Source organism: Takifugu flavidus, chromosome 19 (genome assembly GCF_003711565.1).
Source record: "Takifugu flavidus isolate HTHZ2018 chromosome 19, ASM371156v2, whole genome shotgun sequence".
Classification (NCBI taxonomy): domain Eukaryota; kingdom Metazoa; phylum Chordata; class Actinopteri; order Tetraodontiformes; family Tetraodontidae; genus Takifugu; species Takifugu flavidus.
The window spans coordinates 2410480-2434756 of record NC_079538.1 but is presented as its reverse complement, the minus strand read 5'-3'; the positions used below and the strand labels follow the sequence as shown (position 1 = coordinate 2434756).

General features: G+C 45.4%; 4 protein-coding genes across 7 annotated transcripts; 3 read left to right on the top strand and 1 right to left on the bottom strand.

The window, feature by feature from the left end:
• Nucleotides 1–626: 626 nt before the first annotated feature.
• Nucleotides 627–3200, bottom strand: nsl1 (NSL1 component of MIS12 kinetochore complex). 2 transcript variants are annotated; one of them, XM_057016815.1, is made up of 6 exons: nucleotides 2286–3200; nucleotides 2019–2091; nucleotides 1682–1812; nucleotides 1402–1456; nucleotides 1227–1294; nucleotides 627–1157 (listed from the first exon to the last, which is right to left on the bottom strand). In XM_057016815.1, the coding sequence occupies exons 1-6, from the start codon at nucleotides 2472–2474 to the stop codon at nucleotides 924–926; spliced, it is 750 nt and encodes a 249-aa protein (XP_056872795.1). In that variant the 5' UTR covers nucleotides 2475–3200; the 3' UTR covers nucleotides 627–923. The 2 variants fall into 2 exon arrangements, with proteins under 2 accessions (XP_056872795.1, XP_056872796.1); XM_057016816.1 differs by having other exon boundaries at nucleotides 1682–1809; nucleotides 2286–3197.
• A 2322-nt stretch (nucleotides 3201–5522) lies between these two features.
• flvcr1 (FLVCR heme transporter 1) lies at nucleotides 5523–13167 on the top strand. 3 transcript variants are annotated; one of them, XM_057016795.1, is made up of 10 exons: nucleotides 5535–6796; nucleotides 6957–7101; nucleotides 7164–7304; nucleotides 8179–8246; nucleotides 8760–8863; nucleotides 9094–9204; nucleotides 10704–10809; nucleotides 10970–11081; nucleotides 11265–11332; nucleotides 11640–13167. In XM_057016795.1, exons 1-10 carry the CDS (start codon nucleotides 6122–6124, stop codon nucleotides 11736–11738), a joined length of 1629 nt encoding a protein of 542 aa, XP_056872775.1. In that variant the 5' UTR covers nucleotides 5535–6121; the 3' UTR covers nucleotides 11739–13167. The 3 variants fall into 3 exon arrangements, 2 of the variants coding, with proteins under 2 accessions (XP_056872776.1, XP_056872775.1); XR_008947334.1 differs by lacking the exons at nucleotides 10704–10809; nucleotides 10970–11081; nucleotides 11265–11332; nucleotides 11640–13167 and adding exons at nucleotides 9272–10190; nucleotides 10295–10452 and having other exon boundaries at nucleotides 5523–6796; XM_057016796.1 differs by lacking the exons at nucleotides 10704–10809; nucleotides 10970–11081; nucleotides 11265–11332; nucleotides 11640–13167 and adding an exon at nucleotides 9272–10288 and having other exon boundaries at nucleotides 5523–6796.
• Nucleotides 13168–13302: 135 nt separating this feature from the next.
• Nucleotides 13303–17917, top strand: LOC130516049 (uncharacterized). Its single transcript, XM_057016817.1, has 5 exons — nucleotides 13303–13860; nucleotides 14070–14372; nucleotides 16266–16550; nucleotides 17596–17700; nucleotides 17829–17917. Exons 1-5 carry the CDS (start codon nucleotides 13815–13817, stop codon nucleotides 17834–17836), a joined length of 747 nt encoding a protein of 248 aa, XP_056872797.1. The 5' UTR covers nucleotides 13303–13814; the 3' UTR covers nucleotides 17837–17917.
• Nucleotides 17918–20921: 3004 nt separating this feature from the next.
• On the top strand, nucleotides 20922–23980 carry LOC130516041 (cytochrome P450 2K1-like). The gene is made up of 9 exons (XM_057016802.1): nucleotides 20922–21161; nucleotides 21224–21386; nucleotides 21458–21607; nucleotides 21722–21882; nucleotides 21957–22136; nucleotides 22867–23005; nucleotides 23093–23277; nucleotides 23347–23488; nucleotides 23562–23980. Exons 1-9 carry the CDS (start codon nucleotides 20955–20957, stop codon nucleotides 23747–23749), a joined length of 1515 nt encoding a protein of 504 aa, XP_056872782.1. The 5' UTR covers nucleotides 20922–20954; the 3' UTR covers nucleotides 23750–23980.
• Nucleotides 23981–24277: the final 297 nt, after the last annotated feature.

Below are 24277 nucleotides of genomic sequence, written 5' to 3'. Positions count from 1 at the left end.
GTACCAGTAATGCGGCTTTAAATCTATTAATGTCTTTTACAGTAAACCATTACTTTGATCTGATAATCAGAGGGATGAATACAAGATTTGTTTCCCAGAATTCCATCTGTGACATCACTGTTGATGTTAAACACAAACATCACGGTGTCGGAAAACCTGTCCGAGCAGGGCAGGTTTCACCACTAGGTGGCGCGGCAACGCGGTTCGCCTCAGCCTGGTCAACAGTGCACACTAGTGGTCTACTTGGGCGCTCCATTCGGGACTATATGAACCTGAATCAGCCTGTTTCTCTGTGAATGAACAGAATCAAACATTTGTCATCTTTTCAAAGCATTCTGGGTAAATTAGTGGGGGGTGAACTGCAGCAGTTTAGGATGTAACAGCACTGGTATGTTGTCACTTCTCTTCTTGGTTTCCAGCTTTACTGGAGAACAATGAACTCCCCTTATGGAGGAAATCAGCTCCTTTGAGCTGCAGACTATTTCTTTTCTCCTGACAACCAAATTAGATACACAACAGGATCTGCCGTGCCCAAGGGCCAGGGGAGAGCAGTCCAGATGAGTCCATCATTAGACAATGGGGCTGATCCACCAAATAGAACCTGATTCACTCAGAGGAAAAGCAAATCACACAGACACAAAAGTAAGTTTATTTTTAAACAAGTCACACCACCTATTAGCAGACGCAATGAAATATTAGAAAATGACATCAATCGAGATAGACTTCTAACATAAACATACAGGTTGTCAATATTTCATCCATGGCCTCATAAACACATTGTAACAGGATTTTACTGTGTTTCTGAAGCAGATTAAAATTGCTGCTGCAGGCCTTTCTGATGACAACAGCCAGTCCTCGCATCACATGGCCTCCCAAGTTCCCCCGCTAATGCTAACAACTGCCACGCCCCGCCTCCTTCGGCATCAGCTAACAGGCTTCTTTATGGGGGGGACGTATCCACCTGCAGCTGCTTCTTCCTGTACAGCTCTTCTGATGGGCTGTTGGCTCCGTCGGCCCCGCCCCACCGGCAGCAGGCAAGCGTCTGGTTGGCCGCTGTGAGCGAACACGTCCTGGTGGATCTCCAGTGTGGTGTGACTGGGTTTGGTGCTGAGGATCTGGCAGAGGCCTTCAGCCTGTCTCTGCACGGTTGGGATGGACTGTGAAAACAGCGTGCGTCAACGTTTGTGTGTGGGTGTGGGTGGACGAGAGGATCCTGCATGTGTTACCTTCATGACCTGGATGGCCTCTTTGACCAACTGGGGAGCTGCCGCTGACACATCCCTCATGGTGTTTTCTGGTCAAACATGAAAAATACAGCCAAGATGGAAAAATATGCTTGAATCCTGATAGAAAAACAAGACTGGCAACAACAACAACAAAAAAGAAAGATTGATGAGTTACCTTGATCAGGATTTTTGACCACTTCTTGAGGGTTGACAGTGTTCTGGTACAGCTCCTGGAAGACAGACATAGAAACACCAGCAATATATAAACTATGGCACCTTGAAATAATGAGAAACAAAAACAGAGACCAACACTGCGGTGATGACACGATGTACAGGAAAAGTCTTTATCAGATTAAAGCGCAAAGTGCTTTGGTCCTCGGGTTAGGGGTTAGGAGTTAGAAGATAGGGTCAGCTGCTGTTGCACAGAATAAATCAGGCAGCCTGGATCAACCCACCAGGAGCTTCCGCTCAGCCTTGAGAGAGTGGACCACGTGGGGCAGGATGCGTTTGGGATAGACACGTCGCTTCCAGGCGGCCTCCACGATAGTGTCATCAAGCAGCACATCAAGATCAGTGGCCTCTTCTGCTGAGAGTATAGACAGAATAAAAACAGATAAATCAATGCAATCATAACTCAGCTTTGATGCTTCTGACTGACACCAGCTGCTGCATCAGTAAGAACTTCCTACCCTTTACCAGTAACTGCACACTTCCTGTGGAGAAAACAGCTGTTGTGTGCACAGATGCTGTGAATAGTATAATAACAGCCACCATTTGGCTAAGGAGAACCACCTTCAGCATCTGCTGCGTCCTCCCAACGTTGCCCGTTCACCAACACGTTGTCCAGGACGGCCGCCTCAAAGTTCTGCCCAAAGGTCCAACAGAACCAAAAGACCATGTTAAATGAAGTGCAATCATTTTAAGCAGTTTTTCCTGACAGAAACAAAAGATTTTAAACATTTTCTTATTTCCTTTTTTTTTAACTTTTATGTACAAAGTGTTGCTTAAATAAAGAGAACAGAAAAGGGCAAAGAAATGAAGGCTATTGCTGTGACTCACCGCCAGCAGCTCCTGCAGTAAAACTCGCTTAATCTCTTCTTCAACATCCGGTTGCCCGTCGAAAACTGTTTCTAAAATCTTTTTATACTTATTTAACTGTTCGGTTACGTCTTTCTTCGACGTTACCTTTACCCTGTATTCCAGATCTGTATCGTCGGTAGGTAAACATCCTCCCTGCTCAGCATCCATTTTTACCGCCAACTGTTTATAGTCAAACGCACACCGGAACTTCCTGGTCCGACCATCAAAAGCGCTCCCCAGAAGTAAAAGAGACAGGAGAGTTCCTACCCAGGAGCTCAGCTCATAATTTTAATTTGCGACGTTATTTTGGTTCGAATGTGGGTGCGATTGCCAATGACAACTTCGTTTGACGCATTTACGTCAACAATGTCATGGACATGGACAAAGTAGAATAAATACTTTGTAATTACCTAGTGATTTTCAGAAAGATATTTAGTCTCTTTCTCAACACTGTTTTACTTCATGGTAAAAGTATTTGGATAGTAATTAAACCTTTGCAAACTATTTGTTTCTCCATAAAATCAGCGAAAATTGCAATTTCATTTCTAAATAAAATCTAACCACAAAGATATCTGGTCAAAGCTTTAAACAATACTATTTGGCCCCCAAATTAGCAGGTGAACAGGCCAGTTTTGATCTTCTCTACCTGCATGCAGCAAAACACCAAAAAGGACGCTATAAAATGAAGGAAACACATTTTAAGAGATATTATTGTACTGATATGTGTGCAAATCTTTGGTCACTTATAATAAAACCTTAGAGTTGAATTATTCTGTTATTTTCATGATGAGTGAGTGATTCTGATGAGGACACCAAAAGCACTTTATAGTGATATTGACTCTCCTACAACATGCTTCAGTTTGGCCTGAATGCTTGCTGTCTGCGGGATGGAAACACGTTTATTTTTCTCACAATGGGCAGCTCTGCTGGCTCCATGGATCAGCAGCCACCCACTGCAGCATGGAGAAGGTCCTGGGCAGCCCAATATGAATTTTCTGGTAATAAAAGGTTCCACACTACGTCTGTTGTTTGGTATGTCTCTAATTGTATTGATTCTGAAAGAAGAGGAGGAGAGAGTGTATCCAGTCTGCTCAGTGGGGTCTTGGCTGAGGGGCAACAGGAGGAGAAGGTTGTTTCTTAGGCCTCTGGAGGAGGTGAAGCTGTGTTAAAAGCACTTTTGTTTCAACCCGGGCCTTCATGCATAAAGAGGAACTTTCTGGCCTCTTACAGATAAAAAACGTTTCACTGGAATAATCAGAGTCAAAGTCGAGCGCTAACAAGTTCTGACAATACTGAACTTGGAAAACGTGTCAGCCTGGCTGGGATTAACCGTGTTCCAGCGTCTGACCACATTTTGAAGAGCTACTTTCATTTTGAGGATTCTTTGTAAATATGGGCCCAGGGTTATTGTCAGGAACTTCATCAGTTTGTTGTTCTGTGTTAATGGAATCAATCCTTCTACAAATGAAGCTCTACAGGGAAGACATGAGTTGCAGTTTAGATATCAAGACAACATCAAAAGACTGAGACCAGGATGAAACCCACTATTGGGCTTTGGCTTTGTGTCGTTTGTGCTGCCAAATCCAAGACATTTCTGATAAAAACTGATCTCCAAAAATCAGTGCAGATCCATTTAGGCCAGGGGTGGGGAACCCTTTTCATATCGAGGGCCATTTTAATTTTTATAAAGTCCTCCGAGGGCCATACTATTATGAACACATACCTAGGGATGCAAAAAAAAGACAAAAAAAAGAAGTCTATAACCACTGTGTTACTAAGTCTCATGATTGCTGCATTTGAGTTTGAATTATTTATTTAGCACACATGCATATAAAAATCACCAAAAAAATAGAATAAAATGACAAGTAAAATATGTTTTCATGATCATACAAAACAATAAAAAGAGGTGCAGAGTTGAGGCAAGAGACCCGTAAGGGCCTGTTCGAGGCCTCTACTCACAAAAACTGCAATACAACAAGATAATCAAGAAAATAAATTAAAAGAAAGAAAGATAAAGACAATAATAATAACAACTAGAAAGCACTCGGAGAGCGCAGACCTCCGCCAAGCGCAACAATTCCTGGCATATTGTGATTTCCACCATAAATATTAGTCCCACATATACTTGACCATAAAAACATACCGTTAGCCACTGGAATCATAACAATATATGTCTTAGTTCAATAGTTATTCACGAAAAAAAATTCACGCTTTGAAACAATTTTACTTTGTACGGCGCGAGCGCCTCAGCGGCGGCTACGAGGCGCGTTCACGAACTCTCCTTCGGCGTCAGGTTTCAGCTTCGTGGCTATTAATTCACTCACTACAAAACTTGCACGCGTAATATTCTCTCTGTCGGTACATGGTCGTGTGAAAGCTGCTTGTTGAGCCTCCAAACTCCGGTTAATTTTATCCAAACTCATCTGTCCTTTCAACTCGTCGAGTTTAGCGTGTTTCGCTATGCATTTTTCGTCCGTGTCAATCAGTCCAGCCCACTACGTACATCACATGCTGTGTTCACTGACCCTGACCTTGACTCGGACATAACATAACCGTCCGTTTTATCTCAGAAAACGGGAAAATATTTCCTCGTTACGAAAGAAATTTCAGGATACGAAAGGCAAAAATACGCTACCGCTGCTACTCGCAGCTCGCGGAGTTTAGCGAACGGTCCCACTGTATAAGTGCACATATAAAATATAAAAATCTTATTGCGTTGCGGGCCGGTAGAAATGGTCTCGTAGGCCGTATACGGCCCGGAGGCCGGAGGTTCCCCACCCCTGATTTAGGCTCTGCTCCAGGTGGGTTGTTGAGCTATAACTCTGACCTTTAACAGCAGAAGCACAAGAGAAACCATGCAGTGCTCTGCAGAACTACGTGTTCTCATTCCTTCCTTGAAGATCTGTCTCTTTGAATGTCCTGTTGGAAAGATTTAACTCCCAGCAACATTTAAGCAGACGTCAAAAGGCCTCTCACGCCTCCCTTCACAGTGTCCCCTCCCTGGGGCCAGTCCCACCCCACTGCGGTCCCCCAGACAGAGTGGCCCAGCGAACCCTCCTAGTCCGTTCCCAGGACTGGGGGATCGGGGGTAGAGGGGCAGGGTGTTTCTGTAACAACATGTCAGGTTGGCAGGTTCTCACGGCCCTGCTATGAAACAGGATTATTCGTCCAGGCTCCCCTCTTTAAATTACACAGCTCTTCAAACATAAACAGTGGGAACTCTCAAACCGGTTTATGCACAGAATGTGCACAGGTGTCTAGTTACAAGACTCTCACTTCTGAATATTGTTGTGAGCAGAGATGTGAAGTGAGAGAGCGTCCGCCCACAGGACATGTTTAAAGAACAAAAGGACTCAACTGTGGACACTGCCGGGATCAGACTAATTCCGCAGCTTTGGTCAGGATGATTAGGATTAGAAGCAGAGACAGTGAGCACGTGGGACATAGGACATACATCAGCGCGAATCTGCTCTTTGTTGTTTCATAGTTCCTTTGATCTTTTTCGTATATTTGAGTTCCCGTCTTCAATGAATGAAACAGATATCGCCCAAATGTAAGAACAGTCCTAATGTAAACCTTCAACAGTTGCATTCTGGGATCTCTACGCGCACAGATAAGACCACGAGCCTCCGCTGCTCGGCCATTGGCTGGCGGCATCGGAAGGACGTTCGTCAGCATCGGCTGAATAAAAGAGCCGTGGAGGCTCCGGGCGGAAGGTGTGGGCATCGGCAGCCGCTGCCGAAGAGCAAACGGCGCCTTCCTGTTTGTCTCATCGGGGAAAACCCCGAAGAAGAAGCGAAAGCGTCGCCAGCATCATGGTCGCCGGCGAGCTCGTGCAGGAGCATCTGCGCGCGGACACCGGCGTGTCTGACGACATCACGGTCGGTCGGAAGACCCCGGAGCTGGAAGGAGCGGACCAGACTCTATACGGGGCGGCGGTGGCGTGCGTGGCCCGGAATGCCGAGGATACGGACAATGAGAAGCAGCTGCCGGCGGAGGAGTTAGAAGCGATGCTCCCGAACAGGGGGGAGGAGGAAGAGAAGAAGGTGCAGACCAGACTGTACCGGCGCCGGTTCGCTGTGCTGGCCGTGTTCAGCCTGTACTCGCTGGTGAACGCCTTCCAGTGGATCCAGTACAGCATCATCACCAACGTGTTCACGCACTTCTACGGCGTGACTAACGACAAAGTGGACTGGCTCTCCATTGTGTACATGGTCGTCTACGTGCCGCTCATCTTCCCGGCCACCTGGCTGCTGGACCGCCGGGGGCTGCGGCTCACGGCTCTGCTGGGCGCCGGCCTCAACTGCGCCGGCGCCTGGCTCAAGTGCGCAAGCGTGAGCCGGGAGCTGTTCGGACTCGCCCTGACCGCGCAGGTCATCTGCGCCGTGGCGCAGGTGTTCATCCTCGGCCTGCCGTCGCGAATAGCCTCGGTGTGGTTCGGACCCCGGGAGGTGTCTACGGCGTGCGCCACGGCCGTGCTCGGCAACCAGGTGAGGGAAGCCTGTCTGTCTGCATTCATGGTTGTAATTACCAGCCTCAAACCGGGTCCAAAACTGGTCCGGTTTCCCCCAGGCAGTGAACCACCCATTTGCTGCTGACTTTTCTGATCTTTCTCTCTCTAAACTGCCTCACCCCCTCTTTTCTCCCCAGTTTGGCACAGCCATAGGTTTCCTTCTGCCTCCAGTTTTGGTTCCTAACACACCTGAGGACCCGGAGCTGATGGCGCACAACATCCGTGTCATGTTCTACATCACGGCTACCGTGTCCACGGGGCTCTTCTTACTCGCAGTTGCAGGTACCTCATTGGGCTTTCTGCTTCTATTACCTGCGAGGTCTCATTGTCTTTTTTTCCTCCAGTCATTCGGGACCGTCCTCCCATTCCTCCCAGTCACTCCCAGGCCGTCCTCCCAGACTCCCCTCCTGAGGATTACTCCTACAAACGGTCCATCTTCAACCTGGTGAGGAACAAAGCTTTTGTCCTCCTGCTGGTCTCCTACGGTGAGTCTGACGCCTCAGCAGATGACTCTTTCTCCTCTTCTGTGAACTTATGGAACATGACCTTTAGCAGCGGTGCAGACAGTCTGCAGATGGTTTAACCCATACTGGTTGTGTGCTTGTGAAACATCATCAGTAGCCGAGATGAATGTTTCAAACGTAGCAACAGTAACAGCTACCGGTTAACATTCACATGTATTGAAAGTAGGTTTTTCATCAGGGCTGGATTTGTTGTGTAACATCGTCGTTCTGTCACGTCAAATACTAAAGTCTGTTGGATGGAATCACTCGTAAACAAGAGACTGTCCTGCTCCTCTTCCTTAGAGCGACCTCGGTCCTTCCTGCCGTCAGCGCGACCAGACCAGGTGGTGCTAGTTAGCAGAGAGCACCTCCAGTGGACAGTAAAGAAAATGCAGCTGTTTCACAGTTAAAATGCTCCAAACGTTTTGACAAATAATTAACAAAAAAAACCAAAACAGAAACCTGAAATCTCAATTTATTTAGTAAATTGAGAGAAGACGTTGAGGACAGATGTGATGCAGCTAAAACAAGACTTTCAGCGCCAGTGTCACAAACGGCACGCCCAACGTTCCTATGGTGTTTAATTGGGCTTTATTAATGCTCGGCTTTATTAATGCTTTATTAATCATCACAGACAACTCAACAGTGACCTGATGGTTCATAGTAGCCCTCGTGGGGACCCTCCGTCAGACATGGTCTCGCCTGTTTGACTTCTGTGACTGTTACCAGGCAACAGCCACTCACAGTTGTGGAACTTCTGGCAGGACCATAAAGAGTTGAAGACGAGGTCTAAGAGTGTCTTGGAATTTTGGGTGTTTGCTGCCGTGACTACATCTGCCTTCATCTTTGTCTGCAGGTATCATGACGGGGTCCTTCTACTCTGTCTCCACCCTCCTCAACCAGATGATCATGGCCTGCTACCAGGTGAGAATGGAGCTCTGGCAGGTTCAGCTACTGATACATGGAGGAACCTAGACTGAAGATTTCTGATGATGGCTTCAAAAATCTTTGAATAGATGATATTTGCTGATGTAGAACATCTTCAGGGTTTTGTGGTGCTTGGAGGATCAGTGGATCAACAAATGTGTCCCCTATTATGATCATGTGATCACTCCAGACTGCTGGAGACTTCCTCATTGTTGGGGATAAAATGTGAGCTGGAACAGATGGAAACTGGATCTGACGGGCGAGAACGAAGAACCTACTAACGGGACGAAAGCTCATGTTCTTGCTTCATGAGCATGAACGTCTGCAGCCTCCCTCACACACACACACTCTCTCTCACACACACGTTCATGTTTTTGTATTTTGCTGCCTTCTGCAAAGCTTTTCTTTGTCTGTGTCTCAGGTTCTTTGGTTCTTTTTAAGTAGATACTGAAATAAGTGGACAATCTAAACATTTTTCTGATGTGAAAAATGAGGTTTTTCTCTCTCCAGAACCAGGAGCTGAATGCTGGCAGGATCGGGTTGACTCTGGTCGTGGCCGGAATGGTTGGATCTGTCCTCTGTGGAGTCTGGCTGGACTATTCAAAGACCTTCAAGTGAGATGGGAAAGATGCTTTGAGGGACATCAGCTACTTCTGAGAGAGCTACAGGCGCATACTCAGAACACCACAAAAGACATTTAGCTCCTTTGCACCCAAACACACAGATGTGTAAATTCTTTGGAAAATGTCCTTAAAGTGAGCATGCTAGATTTTAGCAGCTAGCATGCTAACTAGCAGCATGCATGGGTAGATGATGTGATGCCTGACCCGCTGCTCTTTTACAGGATCACCACTCTGGTTGTGTACATCATTTCCTTTCTGGGCATGATTGTCTTCACCTTCACCCTGGACCTCGAGAACATCTCTCTGGTCTTCTTCACTGCTGGAGCTCTGGGGTTTGTGTAGACTCAATCAGTTAATCTTTATTTATATACTGTCTGTTACAAACAAAATTGTTTCTAGGTGCTTTCCAGAATCCCAGGGCCTGACCCTCAATAGGCAACAGTGGCCAGGAAAAACTCTCCTTTAACAGGAAGAAACCTTGAGCAGGACCAGGCTCATGTAGGGGGACCCTCCTGCTGATGGGGGGGCTGGGTAGAGAGAGAGGAGAAGGGGGAGGACAGGTGGAGGAGAGAATAGGTAGAGATCAGGGAAATACATTAATTCTAATAAACTGCTGGTATAAGAGTTAAGTGGGTCGGAGGTCAGCAGGTCAGTGTACAGCTATAAAGGCGACAATACCTGTAAATTACTCTGGTCCAGGATAGATCTGCCTATCAATGGTAAAACATCCTTCAACAGGTGTGTTGGGATGGGATCTAAAAGACACGTGGTGGTCTTGGATTTCTGAATTAGCGATGACGCCTCAGAAAAATATATAGGGCTGAAGGAGTTTAAGGGCTCGTTGGAGAACCTGTATGTTCCCACAGTCGGCACATCTGGTGATGGTCCAGTTGTTGGGATGGCCTGGTTAGCTTTCTCTCTGATAGCTAGAACTTTATCAGTGAAGAAGCTCATGAAGTCTTCACCACTAAGGGAAGAAGGGATACGTGGATCTAAAACACTGTGACTCTTGGTTAATTTGGCCACAGTGCTGAAGAGAAACCTGGGGTTGCTCTTATTATCCTCAATTAAAGAACAAAAATAAGCTGTTCTAGCCTTGCAGAGGGAGGCGCACCTCCTCTGATTTACTATTTTCTTTTTCAGGGGGGCAACAGAATCAAGCGTGATTCTCAGTGATGTTGCTGCACCTTCAGTCAACCTCAGCAGGGCTCAGATTATAATGACTGATCCCTGGGGAAACACACGGTGGTCCTGGGATCAGCACAGGGATCGCTTCCTTAAGCTTAGCTACAGCATTATCTGAAAGACATCTGCTATAGTGAGACTCCTTGTCTTTGACGGCTGCCGTAACAAACCTTTCTCCAGTTGTTACAACAACAGTTGAAGAATCTCCTGTCCCCTGTCACCCACCCCACCCAACAGAGCCGTATGAAGAACCATCAAGTAGCGGGAGGAGACCACAGCCACAGCTTCTGACCCAACAGAAGTTGAATTGAGGCTGGAGGTCCTGCAAGTGTCCTGCAGATATGAGACTTTGACTTTGGAGCCCACAAGTGTTGACCCCCCTTCCTAACTCGGTGTCTTAGGGTCCAGCTGGAAGTGTCACAGCTGTGAGGATCCTGATGCGTTAATAAGACAGAACTCAACCATGCAGGTTCTGCTCCTCCCGTCTGCTTCACCTGGGACAGGTGTGACAACACCCGAGGGACAAATGTGCTTGTTTTCAGAACAAACACACCTTTTGCTTTAGAAATCACAGAGGGAAACAAAAACAAACCATTTGTGAAACTTCAGGCTCTGAGGTGCTGCTTTAACGCCCCTTTGCTCTCAGGTTCTTCATGACGGGTTACCTGCCGCTGGGCTTCGAGTTCGCCGTTGAGATCACCTACCCGGAGTCTGAAGGAACGTCATCGGGACTCCTTAATGCTTTTGCCCAGGTATTCCTGCAGACTAGAGGAGGCAGTGTGGCCACTGGAAGGCTCGGTGCTCCACCGGTGGTTGGATGTCTTCCACCCAGTTCCCACCGTAGAGATGTTGCCTAGTGGCTTCTGTAGGTGCCGTTCTCTAATGAACATGTGTGTGTGTGTGTGTGTGTAGATATTTGGCATGCTCTTCACTCTCATTCAGGGCAAACTGACCACAGATCAGAGTCCCCTGGCTGGAAACCTTTTTCTCTGTGTCTGGATCTTCATGGGAATAATCCTCACAGGTGAGCTGCGCGTGCACGTGTGTGAGTGTGTGTGTGCAGGTGTATTGAGGGTGGTGCTTTATTGGTTGCCGAGTCAGGAGTGCACATGTTCTGGATGAGGCCTGCTGCATGTGCGGGATGTAGTTTTAAAGTTCATCTCCTCAACCTGCTGACTTTTGACCTTTGGCTACTTTCTTGTTTCAGCCTTAATTAAGTCGGAACTGAGGAGACACAATGTAAACATGAGTGGACACGGCCCCCCTCTCACAGCAGTAGGTCCACACACACACACACACACACACACACACACAGATCTTGCTGAAGCCATCCATCAGAAGTCTCCAGTTCCCAGAGCTGCTGGCTTTGTCCGTTGTTTGATTCCCACTTTAATGAAAAAATGAGGGACGTTCAGAGGAGACAGGTTCTTGAACAGTTTACAGAATAAAAGGTTGAGTGAGGTCCAGGTGGACGAGGAGCCCCTGCTCTCCTCTTGGAGCTGACAGGGAAAGTCCATATATGTGTTGGTCGTTGTTGGCATGATGATTTTCCCCACCAGCTCATGTCTGCTCCTTCTTCCAGCTTCCTCGTGGTCATCTTGGAGACGGACCTTCACAGAAAAGACCCAACGGCCTCAAAATGGATCCTTCGTTCACTCTCTCTCATGAGACCTCATTATGAAGCTGCTGTGCATGATGGGATGGACGGACGTCCTCTCCACCCTGTGGTGAATCCATCTCCAGCTTCTGGAGTCTGAAGCACAGCCAGATTCATCAGCACACTGAGACCCCTGCGGGGTTGGTCCAGCTCTTCATGCCTCTCTTAAACCTCCAGATCCTTTATTGTCCCGAAACTCTGGAGATGATCTTCATTGTCTTTGAAAGAACACTGGGCTTTTACTGGTGTGGTAGAAGTGCACATGTGGTCAAACCAGTAAGTTGGGGGGGGTCGTCTGAGCAGAAATGAACAGGCTCCTCATCCACACATCTGCACACAGTTAACAGTTCTTTCTACCTCTGCCAGGCTGCTTCGACATGTTAGCAGCATTGATTCCCTACATCACTTCCTGTCTCTGTCACTTCCTGTCTTTAATTTATTGGATGGCCCACTTGCAGTTGCACTGTAGACAATCTGCACCAAGTGGACCAGAGTCCAGATGAGCTTTCAAACGTGCCCAAACAAAGCGACCAAACGCGTCCTGAGAGGTGGATGCAGTCAATAACCCATTCCGTCTCCTCGCCACCAGGGGGCAGCACGCCCCGTTTAGTGGATCGTTCCCGTTGTCAGTCTGACCTGCTGATGGAGAATCGTGTAACTAAACCTCAAAACACATTTTTTTCTGCTCAGAACATTTGTATCTTGGTATGAAGTAGTGTTTTTGGTCCAACTCTTAAACACTTTGTCAAAGCACTTCATTTTACTCTAGTTTTGTATTAAAAGTGTGAGTGACGTGTCTGGTTGAAACGCAGCCAGGCCCCGCCCCTCTTAATAAGCACTGTCCACCATCAAGGGGGGGCTTCTTTGAATTTGTCAGCTAGACACATTAGCCAGATCCTGGGGGTGTAGTTACTCTTTAAAGCTCCTCAGAAATGCTCTGTGTGGAGAGCTCTGTCAACACAGACCACCCATGTTTGCATGCTCACATTTCCAGTCAGACCAGCATCGGACATCATTCTCTTAACAGCGAATATGTTTGTGGTTTGGAGGAACGTGAGCTTAATATATGTGACTGAAGATTTGTTAGCAGTGCTCTTTATTGTCCAGACTCGTTGGGATGTTGTTGTGCTGCGTATCCCTGATTGACCAGACCAATGAACTCCTGCACAAACCCAATCAGAGTTCATGATGCACAACTTTTGAAAGCTAGACGTGTAGCTGATGCTAACACTAAAGCCACACACCGTTTGCTGATGGCAGCGTGAGAGGAGCACAGCGCCACCATCAGGCACAGGAGACCATGTTGCTGATGAGCATGTTCCCTTGTGGTTTCAATTCTAAGCATGTTTTCCAACTTTTGCCAGCTTGTAGCTCCCGTTTGTGTCCATCTGAATAAATATGATCTGTGTTTTATGACTGATTGTGATTAAACTGACTTCATGTAACAACTAAAGTCATTTCACATGTTTAGTAGTTCATCTCCGCCTGGTTTTGAGTCAACATGTTTTCATCTGTTGAGCATTCAGGAAATAACAGGATAGCATCATTAGGGCCATGAACCACAGAAGCAGATCAAATCAGCGTTTCACCAGCAAAGACGAGAGCATAATATTGAACCTGATATTTATCAGATGTTCTTCAGCCACCTAACCCTTCCTGAAGCAGCGTTAATATATAAACGATATCACAAGTCTTTAAGGATTTAAGGTCTCTTTGTAGATGTGGGTGGAAACGCAGATCCTCTTTTCTTTGACAGGTCTGTTGTGATCTCCCCTACCTCTTGCTGTGGACACCATCACCTTCTCTAGACCTGGTCCTCCAGGCTACTCCCACTTGTCCTTGAGGACACACTCGAGCCACCTGAGCGTGAACTCAACTTCCTGGAGATCCTTGAACTAATTTAATTTTGAATCTCTGGGGGGCCGCTTCCTTTTTCGTGGTTTTTACGAGCTGATTTTGCAGAACGGAAGTTCAAACATTTCTTTAGAACAGAAGACGTTCTGCTGCAAGGAGGTCTGAGGGTTGTGTAAGCTGAAGGATCCCTCCTGACTCCCCTAGTTGGATGCTGCTGCACCGATCAGGCAGGAAAAGTGACTGGAAATGTTCCCCCTGGCAACAGGTCTGATGCTGGTGCTTCACTTTGAAGGTGCGTCTGGGTTTGATTCTATCTTCTATATAGGACAAATTGATCTCGAAGGATCAATTGATCTCGAAGGATCAATTTGTCCTATGACAGAAGAATGGTCTGACGGCCTAAAACACATTTTCCGTATAACAATGGAAACGCATCCGTTGTGTGTGTCGACTGTGGAGGATCGGATCATGTTTCGGTGAGTAAAATGGTTTTTTTTTCAGGCATTAGTGGAGATTTGCCTCATGTCTACAGCGGAGCTGGAAGTACCGTGTTGCTGCCCTGTGGCACCTCACCCTCCTCCACCACCACCGCCTGCTCTGGCACAGCCTGGTACTTTAAGACAGATGGCCATTACACCACAGTGGTGAGCTTGGGGAAGGTGGTCAAGAGGTTGCCCCAAGCCTCCAGGATGAGTCTGGATCCCAACTGCTCTTTGGTGATCAGAAGCATCGCTGTCGAGGACGCTGGGCTCTATATGTGTGGACAGGACGGGTATCATATGACCTTCATGAGCGTCCTCAAAAGTGAGGCTAATTCAAGTTGACCTCTTCAGATCATCAACACCACAGCCACTTCCTCTCACCCTGTCACTTTAGCGTGTGCTTTGCACTTCTTTACTTGTAACTAAAGTTGCCTGCAACTTATCAGATATCTCCTCACATTTCTGTTACCTTCTTGTAGGGATTATATCTACTTTTTGCGTCTCTATATTAAAAGATTGAGGGTATTATGCTCCGGAGAAAATCGGAGTCAGAAAACCGGTAATTGGCTGTCGCCGAGGTCGCGTCGCTACTCGCTCATTTGCACAAAGCTGAGCTTCTCTCATCGTCACTCACGTCGCCGTCGCCAGCATGCACCCAGATCTTGCCCCTGCTCTAAACTCAGTGACCTTCGGTCAGGGGAGGCAGTGACTCACCTAACCAAAAAAGAAAGTGTACATAAATAGATATTGATATTTTCCACTGATATGTGTTAGAAATGCATTTGGAGCATGACTACACATGTCTGCCATTTTATTGAGTAAAAATTGCCGAATTTGAGTTTTTCTGATCAAATCCAGGGCGGAAACCCCCGGGTGAGGCGGGGGCGAATTGTGCCTCATGTCTGACTGCACGATCCAAAACTGGGTTGCATGACGCGTGCCAGTTTTTGTTCCTCAGCATGAACTTTACAGAAATAGTCGTTATACACCATGACTTTCTGCAGTCTATGTAATGTCTTTTATGCATGTGTGAGAGAACTATTCCTGCTGATCGCACAATAAAGTGCAGAGAAAGGTCAGCAGGTGAGGCCGGCAGTACTCTGGCTCACCTCAAGGGGGCGTACGCAGGCTGGCAGGTGCTTTCTAGCTGCAGTGCTGGCTCATTTTAATAGGCAAACTTTATTAAAATGTATTGAAGCACCAGAATTGGAAAAATAACATTAATTTTTACTGTTGGTAAAAATGTAATTTGTGCTGCACACATCTCTGCACTTTTGCACAATTTGTTTACAGTATATATCCAAGGTAGTTTTCTCTGTCAACTGGACTGGGTTTCTTCTCTTGAAGACGTTTCGCCTTCTATCCAGAAGGCTTCTTCAGTTCTGAAATCGCTGGGGAGAGAGCTTGAAAATATATAGCCCCTGTGGACCATTTGCATGCTAATGATCCGGGTGGTCACCTGAGAGTCGTTAGCAGGGTCGTTGGTCGGGTCGTTCACCTAGTTTCTGTTGGGGTGTCTCCCCCTTTGAAACTAGGTGAACGACCCGACCAACGACCCTGCTAACGACTCTCAGGTGACCACCCAGATCATTAGCATGCAGATGGTCCACAGGGGCTATATATTTTCAAGCTCTCTCCCCAGCGATTTCAGAACTGAAGAAGCCTTCTGGATAGAAGGCGAAACGTCTTCAAGAGAAGAAACCCAGTCCAGTTGACAGAGAAAACTACCTTGGATACAATGACCTGGATGACTGAGAATTTACACAGACATTTTACAGTATATATGAATTTCTTAAAACACAAGATGGGTGCTCTATCCATAGCTATAAAAGAAAGTTCTTTATAGGACAAATATGTTCCTGTGTATATGTTTGTGTTGGTTTGTGAGTGTAATTGAAAGAGGAATGCTGATTGGATATGAGGCATTATCAGTAGTTGTATGCTGTTAGAAAAATGGTGAAATAAGATGCTTTTTTCAGTTCTTACAATTGTAAATCTGACTCTTGATGAGTGGTGTTAACTTTCATTTGTCAGAATGTGGAAAGATGAAGTCCATGTGTGTTTGGACCTGTGTTGGGGTCATGTCTGTGTTCTCACTTATGTCCAACATTGATGAGACCACCTGGTTTAGTTCTTTCCATTTTCTGTCCACATTTTTCTCCTTAAAGGAGAGAAACAGTGATTTTGTGTGGATAACAACATTCTGTTCTGTCAGTCTCAGAGCATCCAGTTCCATGGGAGGATGAAGAAGTCCAACTACAGTGTTCTCTGTGGAGACCTGCTGATCTGGGACCCTGTCTGCTAACCAGCATCCGCTGGGTGAACGAGACAGGAGCTGTACTGCACGGTGAAAGTGAAGGACACCAGGCTGACATCCAGGGGGACTGTTCCTCCTTCCTCAATGTGACACGCCAGGCACTCCACAGCACCGATTACACCTGCCAGCTGCTAGATGAGCACAACTACGTGACGACAGAGGTGGTCTACACTCCTGATACAGGTGACCGTCCATGCAGCTCTGCGAGTAGGTGACCTGACCAGCGTTAGCAGCAGAGCACAGCATCAGTTCGAGCATGAGGAGGAGGATCATGAGGATCAGACAAATACAAAATGTAGTTTGATCGTAAGGCTTTCTGATGGGCCTTCAGTTCTCTGAAGAAAGCTACACACATAGGCAGGAGCCAAGTCAATAAGGTTGTTGAGGACCAGCTTCTTCTAATCTGTGTTGACTGACACCCAGAGAAGGGGTACCAGCTTTAGCATGACGTTCACAGTGTTTACTTACGGTCGGGGATTCGCCTTCTTTTAGCAGCGGGAGGACAAATGTGGATTTCAAGATTTAAGGACTTTGTGCTGTGCTCTGGTCAAGGCATGATCTTTTTTTTTTAAGAAGGTTTCCAATTTAAGTGGAAAACTGGGGATTATTTCACACCTTTATCCTAAACTTGTGTAAGGGAGCATGTTTACTGATTAACTTTGAGAATTAATCATACAAAAATTCCAGGCTAACTCATCATCTAGACAGCTTGTGCAAAAAAAAAAAAAAGCCTGCTTGTGAAATGTTTAATGCCAAGAATTCAAAGTGAGGGGCGTCTAACACTGATGGAAATATCCAGATCTGAGACTGATCTGGTTCTGAATTCATCAGGTATACCAAAAGTCCCCAGAAGGGGGCCTGGGTTAGGGTGACCCAGGAATCCAGAACCGAGAGACAGACCAAAGACCAGAAAGGGGGTTAGAATCCAACAAGATTACAGCATGAAAGTGTCACACTGGGATCTGAAACTGGAATTTGTTGCACTGAGACACTCACAAGACAACAGTGGCAGGTAGACTACCTGTGGTAACTCCTCGTTCGCAGGTCCTTAACGAGCAGTGTGTTGTGAAAAGCACTTTAAAATCCTTTCCCTAAGACTAAAACAAATGGTGAAGTGTGCCCGTGGCCATTTTGGATTCCAATGTGAATGAGATCAGTCAGACTTTGCAGGTGGAACATTATCAATGAGATTATACTACTTGTATTAACAGATAACTGCTGTGTTTAGATCTCTGGGCAGGTTCTGAAGCCTGGCCTGTGCTCTACGGCTGGTCCAGAGTTGTGGGACTGATCCTGCTCGTTGGCGTCACTGTCACAGTCAGCAGACACGGCGGTAAGCAAGCACTCACCTTCTACGTTACAGGAGACAATTCTGATTGCAACACCCTACCCACATCTAAAGTGTGAGTAAAGTGTGAGGCGTCACTTCACTGCTCCTCTTGTGTCTTCACTCTTTCACAGGTCAGTAAATGAAAAGATGGAAGTTCTTCACTCACCTCATCAGCATCTACTTTAACAATATTCATCAAATAAAAGTTATCCTACCTGTTGGTGATGCTCCCTAGTTCATCATTTCGCTGCATCATGCTGAAGCAGCTATATGTTTATTTTTAATCATCGTTGAAGAGTTTATCTAGAACTCCTTTCTTCCACAAGGATTAGTTTTAGTTGATAATTAAAAGCCCCATGTGATTTTTTGACACTTGTACTCACTGGCCCACATCAGTCCCTTATGTGATAAGAAGTTATTGGAAGTCTTTATTTGTAGTTGTACATCTGGATATGCACCTATATAGAGCATGATTAAACCCAGCAACAAACTAGATCAGATAAACTAGACTAAATTGGTCTAACTTTGCTCCAGAAAGGGGTGAAGTACCCCTGGTGGTGAAGTACCCCCTTTAGGGTGATTTTTGCAGCAATAAATCAGCGTTCACGTCCAACAAACAGCACACAGTTTATGGGGTTGAGAATGGAGCCCAACACTGTTTTCAGTTCCAAATCCTCCTCCATGAGTACAGGAGAAAAAGAGAAAAATAAGTGTTGCAGGAGGATCACAATGAAAATGAAAAGCTTCATTCTTGACCTCAGACCTAAGACAGGTGTGACAGAGCATCCAGGTAGGAACACACTCAGAACAAACTGAGAACAGCAGAAGCTATAAACAGGAGGATGGATGGATGGATGGATGGATGGATGGGTGGGTGGATGGGTGGGTGGGTGGATGGATGGATGGATGGAACCACACAGGGACAATGCTGCTGAGGCTCGGAGTCTTGTGGATGATGGCCTCGGTTAATGGCAGGTGCTTCTGTGTCCTGCATCTCCATGTTTTAAGACCTGATGCCTGAAAATGGGTTCAGAGAAATGGGAGCCACAAAGATGGAGTCTATCTGAGAAGGCTGTGCACAGTCATCAGTTTTACTCTGGACCTCTGGCTATTTGGCCATAACCAAGGGTTCCTGTCTGAGTGCAGTATATGTGTCCAGATGTGTTCCAGCAGCCAAATGGCTGCTAACTGTCATCATCAGCTTTTCATCATGAAAGTGTCTCTGGGTAATTCTACCCTTCTGCAGAGTACAGAGATGAGAAGGATAATCTCCATGTTTTAAGAGTCACCTGTAGGTGAGGACGCCTGTACCAATGCTGTCCCCAACAGATAGACGTTCAAGTTTGTTTGATCCACCAGAGATGTCAGATGTTTGAGACCATATACTTAATAGGGTTGGTTGGATCAAAGGGTTCTCCTTAAAAAAGACATATCAGCCAGATAATTCTTTTCTCCATTGAAAACATTGCTGAAGTATTTATTCACCTTTGAAATTCTTAAATTGCCCACGAAGGTATTGATACTTCAGTAATCTTGTCCACATATGAGATCCACATATGGGCCTCTTTGCACTCCAAGAATCCCTGCTGGACCAAATAATTCCCGAGTAGTTATGGCTCAAAAACTTAAATCAGCAAAAAAAAGGAACGTAATGTTTTTCACACATAGGTCACTTTTGCTATCCATAAATACTTGCAGAGCCCCAGATAAGGTCAGGATGTTGGACTGATAGAACAGATCCACCGTCCCATGACAAACTCTTGATGTTGCTTTGTTGTGATGATTGCTATTATCTTACTCAGAAGTTGCTTCTGGGTGCTGTGGAGGATTTTCAAGTCCAGCAGGGCATCTTTAATCCCACTAACAAAAAAATGATTACTTTATCAACAAAACTGCTGCCAGGACTTTGATGCAAATAAAGCTTAAGACACAACTACAGTTGAAGAAAGAAAACCATCTTATTTGCAACTACTATAAAACCTTAACTTGCTTATCCATTTTTCCAACCTGCATCGATACCCAAAGAATGAGGCTGAGGATTACTGAGGAGCAAACAGACATTATATGACTGCCTGTGATCCAAGATGGACTTGCCCTCACCACAGCAGACTCTACAACCTGGCCCCCAACATCAGACCTCCACGCTGTTGCATTTTTGAAGATTCTCCATGGTTGAGATCATCTGACCAGAGTGAGCAGAGAACGTTTAAGTAGGAGTTCCTTTCTTGAAAGAACCCTTTTCCAACAGGAACCAACATAGACCATATCTAAAGACTCCAGGGCCCTTGAACTGCATTCCCTCTGCATTTGTACATACTGGCTGCAACCCAAGTCCAACACAACAAAGCGATCGATCTGGCTGCTATCAGCTCGACATTAAACTTTATAAGAGAATCAAATCATTAAACCTTTGAACAAACGCTATCCCATAATTTATCTCACACACACACACACACACACACACACACACACACACACACACACACACACACACACACACACACACCTTTGAACTATAAGCTCATAAACATTTCCTTGAGGTTCTTCTCCTACAGATTGACCCCCCCCCCCCAAAAAAAAAGCTACATTATTAAAAGACTGTGACTGTTTCTCCTCCTGTAACATCTAGATGCCTCAAAGCAGCAGAACCATCAGAGCCTCATCCTCAGTACTGTGTGGCTTCAACATGTAGGTGGACATTCAGACTTTTACTTGGATCTGGCTACCCTTGAAAATGACTAGATACTTTAGATGTTGTAAACTAACAGGAGATCAGTGTAGTAGTGAAGGAACCAAAAGATCCTATACTTGAGGAGAAGACCCAAACAGGGCAGGAGAGAACGGGACAGTTTTTAGATTTTTCTGCATTCATTGTACGTACACACGTATGTCAAGCTTCCTCCGGTCAAACCTGATAACAAGAAGCCAAGAAGTTGACCTTGTGGACACTAAACTGCTGAGTCACTCAGTCAAACACACGGCTGTGTTAATGTTTCATCCTGTCGTTTACCATAGAGGTGGTGATAAACAAACAGCCCTGATGGCTGGAGGATGATTATTGTCACACAGTCATCTTTCATTTAAGATGTCCACAACAATCACCATCGCCCCCTGCTGAGCAGAACAGGACATCTTACCTCTTACTTACGTACTGAATTACTGGACATACTATGAGGCTGTGGGAGGGGAAACCTATTTGGGTTGGACTATAAGATAGAAGCCACACCAGACTGGACTTCACACAAACAAGAGATCAGATGGGGATTGTTGATCTTTTCCTACAAGCTTCCAGCTCTGTCTCCTTGCTGGGAGCTCTGGCTCTCCTACTGTTTGTCTACTTCATCTCTTCTGTGAGTTTCAGTTCTAAGAAGGACAGAAAATGTCCTCCAGGGCCAAAACCACTTCCCATCCTTGGCAATCTGCTGCAGTTCGACCTTAAGAGACCCTACAACACTCTGATGAAGGTGAGGGGATTCTCTTGTTCTTCATTCTTGATCACAGTTTCAAACCCTGTCATTGCTCACAGCTTTCTAAGACATACGGATCAGTCTTCACCGTCTATTTGGGACCCAAAAAAGTGGTGGTTCTAGCCGGATACAAGACAGTGAAAGAGGCACTCATTGACCATGCTGAGGAGTTTGGTGAAAGAGATCCAATCATGCTGGTGCAAAATGCTAACCATGAACATGGTAAGTAAAAGATCCACAACTGTAAATACTTAGCTAACTGTTGTTTCTTACTGGAAATATTTTAATCTCAGGGGTTTTGTGGTCCAACGGAGAATCATGGAAAGAAATGAGACGCTTTGCTTTGACAAATCTGAGAGACTTTGGAATGGGGAAAAAGGCATGTGAGAATAAAATTATAGAGGAGTGCAGCTATCTCATGGAAGAGTTGAAGAAATGGAAAGGTCAGAGGCTTTTTGATCATTATTGGTTAAATATTAATGCGTCTGACTTAAATAAAAGGGAAAAAAGACCAGATATCTGAAAATGGAAACTATTTTCTGCTTCCTTGGTTTCAGGAGAACCATTTGATACAACGCACCCTATCAACTACGCAGTCTCTAACATAATCTGTTCCATGGTGTACGGCAACAGGTTTGAATACGATGACCCTGAATTTACGTCCTTGGTGGATCGGACCAACACATTGATTCAAATCTCTGGCTCCCCCTCAGTCCTGGTAACATGATGATGAAATAGAGAAGATGTTAAGATGGTTATGAAATGATTTCATTTGAAATGCTCTTCTAACAGGTATACGACTTGTTTCCATGGATTGGTCCACTGGTAAACAACAAAAAGTTATTCCAAAGTTTGTTCGCCGCCAACAAGAAACAGAATTTACAGTTGTTTGCTGCTGCAAAGGAGATGCTGAACCCACAGATGTGCAGAAGCTTTGTGGATTCTTTTCTGGCCCGACAGCAAATTCTGGAGGTTAGGAGGCTTTTCCCCATCCAATAAAACACGAAAGACTGTCTTCAGTGGAAATAGATTTAAAGCATGACTTGGCCGTTCTAATGGATTAAACATGATCTTAGTGCCTTTCCAGTAAATGCCATACAACGCCAGATCATTTGTTCTTTAACAGGTTATGAACCCCTGACCTACAAGGTCACATTAACATAATCCGTTTCTCCAGGAGAACTTTTTTCACGACCAATATCAGAGCACATCAGTCTGACTCAGAATGATCCATCTTTCTCTCCCACTCATAATTGTATACTGATCTCTTACCAACTGAGCTGCTCAGGTTCTTCATAATATATTTATAACTAATGTCTCTAAATATATTCTGTATGTGTCCTTCTCCTTTTCTGTCTGTCCTGTCTTCTCCTCCTTTACCATCCCTCTATTAGTAGAAAGCTCCCCCCACTTGATCCTGGTCCTGCTGAAGAATTCTTCCTGTTAAAAAGTGGTGTTCCTGCCAGTGTTCAGGGATCAGACTCTTGGTTTCTGTAAAGACTCCAGAGCCCATCTGGCCTGAAATACATGATATCTAAATAAATAAATGGCTCTATACCTTTAAAATCACAGCTCTACTGACCCGGGTCTACTAGGAGGATGAGTTGAACAGGGGCCTCTAAAACTCTTTTGGTTTACCGGCAGGAATGGAATCTAACACGGATATTTGTGAATAAATGATGTAACTAATCTCAACCTACAGAAATCTGGGACCAACGTACACTTCCATGATGAAAACCTGATGTCCACAGTTATGAATCTCTTTAATGCTGGCACTGACACAACGGCAACTACTCTGAGATGGGGGCTCCTGCTGATGGCAAAGTATCCACTCATACAAGGTAAGATACTTTACAACCACACAACTGTAAAGAAAAAAAAAAAGACACACATTTCATTTGGCTGAAAAACCTACTTTCCTCTACTAGACCAGGTCCAGGAGGAGCTGCGCAGGGTGATAGGATCTCGTCAGGTTCTAGTTGAAGACAGGAAGAGCCTTCCCTTCACAGATGCTGTCATCCACGAGACTCAGAGACTAGCCAACATCGTCCCCATGGCACTTCCTCACAAAACCAGCCAAGATGTCACTTTGCAAGGTTTCTTCATCGAGAAGGTCCGACTCACCTGACTTCTGCAAGAGTAGAACGTCAGAAACATATTTAAACTCCTGCCTCATCTGCAGGGTACAACTGTCTATCCTCTTTTGACCTCTGTCCTCTATGATGAGACCGAGTGGGAGAAGCCACTCAACTTTTATCCTGCTCACTTTCTGGACAAAGATGGAAAGTTTGTCAAACGAGAGGCTTTCTTGCCATTTTCTGCTGGTGAGTGAAAGGAGCTTTCTTAAGGCTGTTCTCTTCTTTGAAGATAACACTTTTCCTTTTCTGTCTCTCACAGGTCGCAGGATTTGCCTGGGAGAGGGTCTGGCTAAAATGGAGCTTTTCATCTTCTTCAGCACTCTCCTACAACACTTTCGTTTCCGTCCTCCACCTGGAGTCTCTGAGGACCATCTCGATCTGACTCCACGTGTGGGCCTGACTCTAAACCCCTCAGCACATAAACTCTGTGCTGTTTCCTGTCTGTGAAAATCTGAAAATGTGATTTATCGTTTTGTGTGAAACACCTCAGACTGTTGTAAAAATAGAGTAGGTTGGACTTTTCCAGCAGAGTACACTCACATCTTTACAATCCATCTTAAATGTTGTGAGTACAGTTTTGTGGGTACCTCTTCTTCACCTGCACACTAAATACCATCAAAAATTTGCTTGATACAGCTGTGTGAGTAAAGAACAACTGATAAAATAACATTAGGAGGAGTTCCTCATCTCTGGCTAGTCTTTCATAAAGGGCTTGTTGTCATTCTTTAGTCAGGGACTTTAGAAATTCAAACTCCTTCAAAGCTAAACAACTCTTTGACCCTCATGTTGACTTCAAATTCACGCCACACTTGGTGTGTGGTTTGACAGCCTTATATAAAATTATCTCTAAATGTTTTTGTTCCTTCTTTTTAGTGAACTTGTGTTCAACATTTTAGCATATTTTCAAGCAGAAAAATGTTACATTAACAGTTCGATCAGAAGTTGTGGTTTATACATCTGTAGCTCTGAAGTGTG